This window comes from Egretta garzetta, unplaced genomic scaffold, assembly GCF_000687185.1.
Source record: "Egretta garzetta isolate BGI_Z169 unplaced genomic scaffold, ASM68718v1 scaffold81, whole genome shotgun sequence".
Lineage (NCBI taxonomy): Eukaryota > Metazoa > Chordata > Aves > Pelecaniformes > Ardeidae > Egretta > Egretta garzetta.
The window spans coordinates 668,176-677,003 of NW_009258671.1; the positions used below are offsets into that span (position 1 = coordinate 668,176).

The 8,828-nt window shown below is 37.7% G+C and overlaps 1 protein-coding gene across 1 annotated transcript; it reads left to right on the top strand.

Moving 5' to 3' along the window:
* Positions 1-30: 30 nt before the first annotated feature.
* On the top strand, positions 31-7,123 carry LOC104135115 (serine/threonine kinase receptor associated protein). The gene is made up of 9 exons (XM_009648725.2): positions 31-868; positions 1,630-1,711; positions 1,964-2,036; positions 2,622-2,718; positions 4,179-4,316; positions 4,883-5,019; positions 5,766-5,915; positions 6,461-6,526; positions 6,867-7,123. Exons 1-9 carry the CDS (start codon positions 699-701, stop codon positions 6,926-6,928), a joined length of 975 nt encoding a protein of 324 aa, XP_009647020.2. The 5' UTR covers positions 31-698; the 3' UTR covers positions 6,929-7,123.
* Positions 7,124-8,828: the final 1,705 nt, after the last annotated feature.

The window sequence follows — 8,828 nt, forward strand, 5'->3', positions numbered from 1 at the left end:
GCCTGCGCGCATGTGCTGCAGAGGCTGAAGCTGGCTCCCCTGTAACCGGGGCCGCTGCCGTGCTGGGCACGGAATGATGGCGTCCGCCTCCTTGCCCACGAGATCGCCCTTCTCCTTGTGTGAATAGCATTCCTCCTTCGTACGTGGATATGCTAGTCTTGTGTACGTGTTCCTCAGTTTAAAAGGACGTTCCTTTCTGCCTTGGAGGGCTTCCAGTTCAGCTCCACATCTTCTTGAGCAAACGACTTTTTGGTAGCCTCCCAGAAAAACTAGTCGCAGGAAAGGCTTTCTATTTCTGTTTTGCTTTTCCAGCGTCTCTATATGTGTTTTAAACGTACCTGATTAGGAACACAAGACTTATTTTTGAATACTGTTAGTCTGAAAATACTGTTCCACAGTAAAGAAACAGACCTGTTCTCCCTGAAGAAAACTGGAGTAAAACCAAAACCTAAAGAAAGTGCTCCTTCCTATCACCCTTCTATCTTAACACAAACATAACTAAAGCTTTTTATCTTGTTTGGAGTGGTATTTTATTGTCTGTACGGTTTTAGCTGCATGCAGCAAGTCCAGCTGCATATCTAAGCTCTTCAGCTAAACTCTTTCACAAAGAATAGCTTCATAAAGTATGTGGTATTTCTACATGCTGGCACAAGGGAAATTTTTTTTTTTTTAAAAAAAGTGTTTCTTTTTTTTTAATCATGTTACCTGAATATTGGTTTTCTTTTTGTGAAGATGGTAAGCCTATGCTGCGTCAGGGCGACACAGGAGACTGGATTGGCACATTTCTGGGTCATAAAGGTGCTGTTTGGGGTGCCACTTTGAACACAGATGCCACTAAAGCAGCTACAGCAGCAGCAGATTTTACAGCGTAAGTAAATTAACTGTCTTTGAAGTCTCTATTTTGATTTTAGTCTATAGTGCTCTTTTGCTGACATAGCTGTAGAAAATTACTGATTAATTTGTTTTTCTTTAGTAATTGTTAGCTTATTTATGGCTAGCCAAATTAAAACCTAGACTTTTAGGTTCTTGAAAGCAGCTACAGTTAATTCTGTCATGATGAACAACTATGATTGCTTCTTGATTACCATACCGGTTTGCTAGAATAACATTTCTATGTGGCTCTAATCTCTGGCACTGTAGTTACAGCAGAGTTGAAAGAGTGATTTTTATTTTGCTTCTACCAGTTAGCTTCTCTTTATCACAAGAAAACTCATGTGAAAATTCTAGTGAATTATTTCTTTGATGGTTTTTTGTTGTTTGTATGTGCTGTTTGCAGCCTACGTTAATATTTGGCAAGTTGAATACTGTTAGTAGAGGGCAATCTCTATTAAGTTGCAGAGAAGAACTGCCTTTGTCTTAAAACTAAAATGCTAATTAGTCTGAGTTATCCTGAAGAAATGGATAAAGGAAAATGGTGGGATAGTACAAAAAAAAAAAAAAGCTTTAGTAAAAGCACATAAAAATATTCTCACTGACTAATTGGGTTATAACTTATAACTCTTAGTATAAGAGTGTTTATGATAAAATATTATGATGGGGTCAGGAAAAATTGCTTGCAAACTAATCTGACTGTTCAAGTGGATTTGTCCTGGTGCTACTAAAACACAAATGTTCTCTCTTGCTGTTTAGCAAAGTGTGGGATGCTGTGTCAGGCGATGAACTAATCACGTTGGCTCACAAGCACATTGTCAAAAGTGTGGATTTTACACAGGTACGAAAAACCTTTATACCTTATTCACCAGGGAAGAAAGCTCTTGAGTATGTTTTGCTGCTAGTTACTTCTCTACTTTTTATGTGTATCTTAACAGGCAAATAATCTAGCATACCACGTCTAGTTTTTAAGATTGTAACTTTAATGTGTTAGAGGCTGTCTGAGAGAAAGAACAGGGTTTTTTAAGACTCATGGATGAAGGCTGGTATTTTGATTCAAAATAGAGTTGACCCTTTATAACTTCTGTTTCAGGATAGCAATTATCTGTTAACAGGTGGACAAGATAAACTGTTGCGTATCTACGACTTGAGCAAGCCAGAAGCAGGTGAGTCTGCTTTTAGAACTCATTTTTGTTTCTTGGAGTTAAATAAAAGTTATAAATTAAGAGCTATGTTCTGTTATAAATCACAAAAGACAAAGTTGAGGATTGTTTTACAAATGCAGTGTCTGTAACCTTTTGCTAGAGTAAGATAATTTGTATGTTTTAAGTTTATGCTTTTGCAAGTGAATTAGAGTTTATCTATAATGAACTTCAAGGACAGCATGTTTCAGTTTAACACCAGCTCATTAGAAATAGGTCTAATTAATTAAAATCTAGTAATCTGAAAGAAAAACAACTCCATATAAAAGTGTGTTTACATTCATGTTGATTCTGAACTACTGGCCATCGATATGAAGCTCGAGAACCTTAATGTTAAACTAGTGAAGCTTTTTAAATTTAGGCAATTGGATACCCAGTTTACATTTATCCTGTTCCTGGAATGAGATTGACAAATACAGTCCTAAGTGCTTGAACTAATTTTGCAGCTTCTAGTAAATGGAAATCTATATAGTTTAAGAAAGCTCCAAACTGTTGCATGACATTGTTTCGTTTTCTTCCATGTATTAAAATATTTGGCTTTATTTTAAGAACCTGACGTTGTCAGTGGACATACTTCTGGTATTAAAAAGGCTTTATGGAGCAGTGATGACAAACAGATTCTTTCAGCTGATGATAAAACTGTCCGGTAAGAAAAAGTAACTTCCACTTTTCTAATGAGCTCACTTTTTATTTATCTTCATAATCTGTGTGAGAAGATAGTTAATGCTTTTTTGGTAAAGGATACAAGTAATGCGAGTTATTTGCTCCTAGATTATTACAGCTGCATGCCTAGTACTGCTTTCTTCTGCTGTTAGAGACATAACTTTTGTAATAATTCTAATTTACCCTGTAAATGTGTCCTCCCTGATAAGAAGAGATGGTCTTTGAGAACTGCATAGTAGAATAATTTTATACCTTCCATAATCCTAGAAGAGATTAATTTATAGACAAGTCTTGTGAATACATATTGCGCTGAGGTATTGCTGCCTTGTATTCTGCAATCCAGCCTTAAAAAGATGCACAAGGTGTGGACTAGCAGGGGACTGGGGTAAACAGCTGGGAGAAGTATCTGGAAACAGCGCACATCGATAGATGTAGCCCACTTTCTCTGCCATGCTGATAAGTTGAGTAGGCTTTAGTGTTTTTAGAAGATGGCTCATCCAGTTACAGTTAAGTGTTTGTTTACTTTATGCCCAATTGGTAGGAGACGTGCTGAAACTTAGACAAACCTGGCTGCTGGGGACATGAATTGACAAAGACCCTTCCTCAGACTACACTGCCCAGAAAAGATGGGCGATGTGCCGTACCGCTTCCTCAGCTTTCTGGCTGATACGACCAGTGTTGTTTCATGGCTAGCCATCTGTATATTTACGGCACAAAGGAGAGAGAAATAGAATGGTCTTTTCTGCTTTGTGGAAGGAGGGATGGGAGGGTGGAGTCACTGGCGCAATTTCCCTGTAGTCTCCTTTTCAGCTCCAGTTCTTTTCAGTTTCCTAGGGTACAATAGAGGCAAGAGCCTTGTCTATTTTTTGCTGAATTGTAGAAACAGAAGCGCAGCGGTCAGCTAATGAGTGAAGATTCTTACTTGTCATAGGAAAGCAATTTCATTTTGGTTTAGATAGCTCTTGCACCCCTAGGTAAACTACCTCCTTGGTAACTATATTATCTTAAATTAATCTCTGTTCTTTGTATGAATTGGCATTAGTACCTCTTTGTCTTGTGAGGTGTAAAGGCAGAAAGGAATTTTCAAGCGTTGCTTCTAGAAAGCTCTATTGCTCAGGACACTTATAACAAGGTTTTTAATCTCTGAGAGAATCCTTGGGTAGTTAAATGGTATGTGTACCATTTAATATTGTTGCATTAAGCTTTAAAAATAGCAGTATATTAAAGTAAGCGCATCTTCATTTTCACTTAGGCAAAGTTTTAAGATAAGGATGCCACTGGAAATCTGAAGTACCTGTGGAATCAAACCACGTTCTTTGTTAGGAGGCTTTTTTGATCCAAATCTTGACATGGATGGGAGGTGAAAATTGTTTGATTTGCTGAAGTAATCAGTGTGTCTTTTTTTTTTTTTGTGTGGTTTTTTTTTTTGTGTGTCTTCTTAAGCCTCTGGGATCGGAGTACCATGACCGAAGTGAAAGCACTAAATGTTGCAATGTCAGTGAGCAGCATGGAGTATGTTCCAGAAGGACAGATACTTGTGATAACCTATGGGAAGACTATTGCTTTTCATAGTGCAGAAACGTGAGTCCGAAACACAGAATTTTCACAGGTTGAGTAATGGGCTTGGTTGTGGGTAAAAACTGACTGTATGAGGCCAAAATCACCAAGCTGTCAGAACTGGTGTCAGTAGATATCTTTGCTTGCCATCTTGTCAGAGGCAGAGTGTGAAACAACTACCCTTCTATAACATAGTGAACCCTAACTGCCTGTAAGATGCTAGACTACCATTTTTGTATTTCACACTAATGATAATTGTGGTTAAAGAAGTTTCAGCCAGGGTTCAGTTCAGTGCTTTTCAGAGAACTAATTATTTATGCATCTCTGTGATGTCTTAAGAAAGCAAGTGACACGCTTAAGTGTATTATAGAAAGTAGTTCTGAACGGGTGAGCCTTTTATTTTGCTTATTCTGAACTCGTTTCTAACTAGATGAGTGTGACTTGCCGGTATTAAAACTTGTTTCAGAAACTGTGTGTGGGTATTCTGTTTTTCTCAAAAGCTGTTGTGATTTGTAGAATCGCAGTTTCTTTGCTCTCAAGATGTTTTTTTTTCCTTTATGAACTTTGTTAACAAACTCTTCCCCCCTCAGTCTAGAGCAGATTAAATCATTTGAAGCACCTGCTACAATCAATTCTGCATCACTTCACCCTGCGAAAGAATGTTTGGTTGCAGGTGGTGAAGATTTTAAACTCTATAAATATGACTATAATACAGGAGAAGAATTAGGTATGTTTGTCTTCTGTAATCAAAAATGACTTCTGAAATGGGCATTAGATTAATGACATAATGACAAATAAATGAAACACGCTCAAATAAGGGCTTAGAATAGCGTGCTCTGCGAGAGGATGAAAAGGTATATTATCAGTTAAGCATTTATCTCTGTATACCTAATGTTATTCTTCTGGAACTAATTAAAGCTTCCATTAAACAGCTCTTTGTACCTATTTAAAAAAAAAAGTTAGGTCATTCTGTATTGCTGCAATACTGAGCTATATGTTAACTGGAGTGTCATACTATACTATTCATTAAATATGTCTAATGAGTTGCAGCTACTTGCCTTTATGAAAAATGTGGTATGTTTGTGTTCCTGTTAATGTTGGTCAAATATATTTCAAAAAAGTGTATTTCCAAGTTCGTTGGTCAATCCTCTCCTCCTTTTAAGTTGTATGTACATAGAGGGCATGGCTGAAGGGACAGAATATGTGTACTCCATGCTACTGGCTTGCTTTGTAGTTTTGCTTGGAGTAATTAAGTGCCTATTTTTAATTAGGTATTCACATTAATATGTTACCTAAATGAGAGGTGGCTGAGATACCAATTAATAGAAGTGTTGTTTCGGGTCAGAAGTTAAATACTGTGCAAGTGCCTCCCATCAGTAGTTTTCCCCCCTCCTCTCATCAGTTTTTTTTACTAAGTAATTTCAGTTGTTGACTGAAATTTGACATTAATAGTCTTGATATATTCTCTTACAGAATCTTACAAAGGACACTTTGGTCCAATTCACTGTGTGAGATTTAGCCCTGATGGAGAGTTGTATGCAAGTGGCTCTGAGGACGGTACACTAAGGCTGTGGCAGACAACAGTAGGGAAAACCTATGGTCTTTGGAAGTGTGTAGTTCCTGGTAAGTGTGCGCTTGTTCCTGGTGAAACTTGGCTGCTTCGTGTGCACTTTTTAAGTAATATCTATCATAAGTGGTAAACATCATCTGAATTCCACACAGTAACTGTACTGTCTTCTGAGGGTCTCTGTCTCTGTTAGATTTAAGGATTTACTTTTGTAGCTGTCGTTTAAGCAATTAACTTCAAACCTGTAAGTTCATTGAATATAAACACTTTGTGGATAGTTAAGCAAACTGTCTGATGTATTTTTTTGTTACAGAGCAAGAAAAAAGAAATACCACTTTTATAAATCTTAAAGAATCCCTAGAAAGACGTGTGGATTATAGTTTTATTTTATATTGTACTTTGGTTCTCTAAAGTTGGGGGGTGAGTAATGTCTAGATAACTCCCAGGTGAATATTCATTAATGGATTGCTTACGCAACTCTTTCTCTGCAACATGAAATGAAGTGGAAATTTGGAGTTTGGGGGTGTTTTGGTTTTTTTTTCATTAAGGTGGGTGGGTGGAACTGAGAGAATTGATTGTTTTTTCTCTCTCTTCTCTACAGAAGAGGAGAATGCAGAAGCAGCAAAAGCAAGGACCACCCTTCCAGGAACTGCAGAGGAGGAAATAGGTAATGCACTGAACTGCCAGCTTCAGCTCAGCTAAGTGTTAACAGATCAGTCAAGGTGTAGTGTTCTTTAGTATGGAAGAGACAGTTTTCTCCAGGTACCCTCTGGCATTTTTCACTCTTCTCAAAGGAGTGCTTTTCAGTGTGTTTTTCCTGAAAATGACTGTGTGGTAAGTGTCAGACTAGTGACTAGAGCTGTGCAGACTGAACAGATGGGGTAGAATAACTGGATCAGGTTAAATAGAAAAACAAATTGAACTGGTCTTTAAGCAACATCTGCAATGTTTCTTTGGTTCATATACCTAAGGTAAAGTTAAATAATACCCTTCTTATTTAATTGCAGAAGATCTTGCCTCTGAAAACTCAGATACGGTGTACAGCTCAACTCCTGAAGTTAAAGCCTGAACATGGCAACTGTTACGCAGCATATGGACATAAGAGACTAAAATAAGTGAACAGTGATAAACAGCAGCCTTCCAGAGTGTGCTCTCTACATAAGGCAAAGATGGGCAGTAATTGATGAGAATGCGGTGGAACTGGCTAGGTGTTGTCTGTAAGAGAACTGAGTACCTAAAAAAAAAAAAAAAAAAATAAAGAAAAGACAAGTAGTAGAGTTTTGCTATCTTCTTAGCATAACTGCCTACTGTCTTTTCAAAGACTTGTGCAAGCCAAGATCCAGTCTCTCCAGTTTCAATTAGACTCATTGTAGTGTGTTTTCTTTATTATGGAGAAGAGATACAATGGCTTTTACCTTTTTTTTTTCCTTGTAAGTTGAAAAATTTGGCTTTAGTTGAAAAGAAAGGATTATGTACAAAAAGTATTTGGTTTGGGTTTTGTTTCATTGTACGTTGCTTCTGAACGTTAACTGTTTTCAGTTGTCTAAATAAAATGCCTCTCAAAACTCATATGTTACTGTGAGCATTGGATTTACGGAATGGAAAAGCAACCGGGTTAATTACATAATCCTTCTTAGCGTCTTGGTTTTGTACTATACAGAGGGAAAGCAGTAAGAATGCTTCAGTGTTGGTACAGAGGGTGGCAAGATCCTTGAACTGTAAGCTTTGTGTCTTTTTATTCTTTGAATGTAAACGTGAGTATCTTAACATCAGACCCAGTAAAAACTCCTAAACTAAACGTGCTGCCTGAAATGTTTGGTTGTATGTGAAAAATCTCAGAGGTTGGCTATGAATCTGTATAAAGCTTGGGTTTAGTCCTCTCGACTGGATAACAAAGTTACTCTTTCAAGGTTACAAATAATTTTTCTTCATTAAAGAAAATACTGCCCTTCTTCTACTTGTCACTTCCTGTAATGTTAGGCTGAAAGCTTTACATAATGCATTCTGTATGGAAAGGAAGAAAGTTACATGGAGGTATATTTATTCATACACCTTTTTTATTTTTTTCATACTTGTCTTTACTGTTCTCTTGGATTTTTTTCCCCAAGTGTACCATGATGCTATCATCTTAGAAAAGTGAAGCTTAACATTTGAAAACTGGGGTGTACATTGAAGCAGGGGCAACTCTGTCTGAACATAAGAAAATAAGTTTCTGTTGTGAAGGGCAACCAAACACTGGAACAGGTTGCCTGGAATGGTTGTGATGTCTCCATTCTTGAAGATACTAGAAACTCACCTGTATGTGGCCTTAGGGAACCTGCTCCAGCTGAACCTGCTTGAGTAGGTGTTTGGACTGGGGTGGTTGACAAAGGTCCATTCCAGCTTCAGGTGTTGGGGTGGGAGAAGTAAGAAGGAAAAGAATAATACCATGAATCATGGTTTCTTTGTGCAAGAGTAGTGTTAAGGGCATGTTATTTCACAGGTGTTATTCCAAAAGAATTCTGCAATTATCTGAATTTTACTCTTAAAAAACAAGCAAATTCCAATCCTCTGGTTTACAGCTGTTTCAGCCTTATCACTAATTCTAGTAAGGCTTAAGAGTGCTCCAAATCTAGTACTTCAGCCGAGGAGCTGTTCATTTTACAAGCTGGAAGGGTGTGTTCAAAACAAGAAAGTTGCACGCCTCACCCTGTGGTGAAACTTCTTGCCAGCTGTGGTCTTTGTGCCATGTTTCAAGTAGGCTGTGTAGCATTTCATGGAGATGTTTGGAATAGCGTCCTCAGATTTCAGAGCAGTGACCCTTTGCTGCTTTACATGATGCTGTTGGGAGTTTGTGGTTTCTTTCCTTGCGCTGAGCAAACAGGGCTAAAGTTGAAAGGTGTTTCATCTAAAATGAGAATATGGACAATGTTGAATACTTTGTTCATGCAAGTTCGTGTCGTTACAACTCTGAAAAACCAAAGTAGAGG

What these genes read in the sequence shown, in the direction of transcription:
- LOC104135115 (XM_009648725.2), top strand. Translation starts at nt 699, where the DNA reads ATGTTACCTGAATATTGGTTTTCTTTTTGTGAAGATGGTAAGCCTATG. An exon ending in GCTGATGATAAAACTGTCCG is followed by an intron (nt 2,719 to 4,178) that starts GTAAGAAAAAGT and finishes TGTCTTCTTAAG; the next exon opens with CCTCTGGGATCGGAGTACCA. An exon ending in AACTGCAGAGGAGGAAATAG is followed by an intron (nt 6,527 to 6,866) that starts GTAATGCACTGA and finishes ATTTAATTGCAG; the next exon opens with AAGATCTTGCCTCTGAAAAC.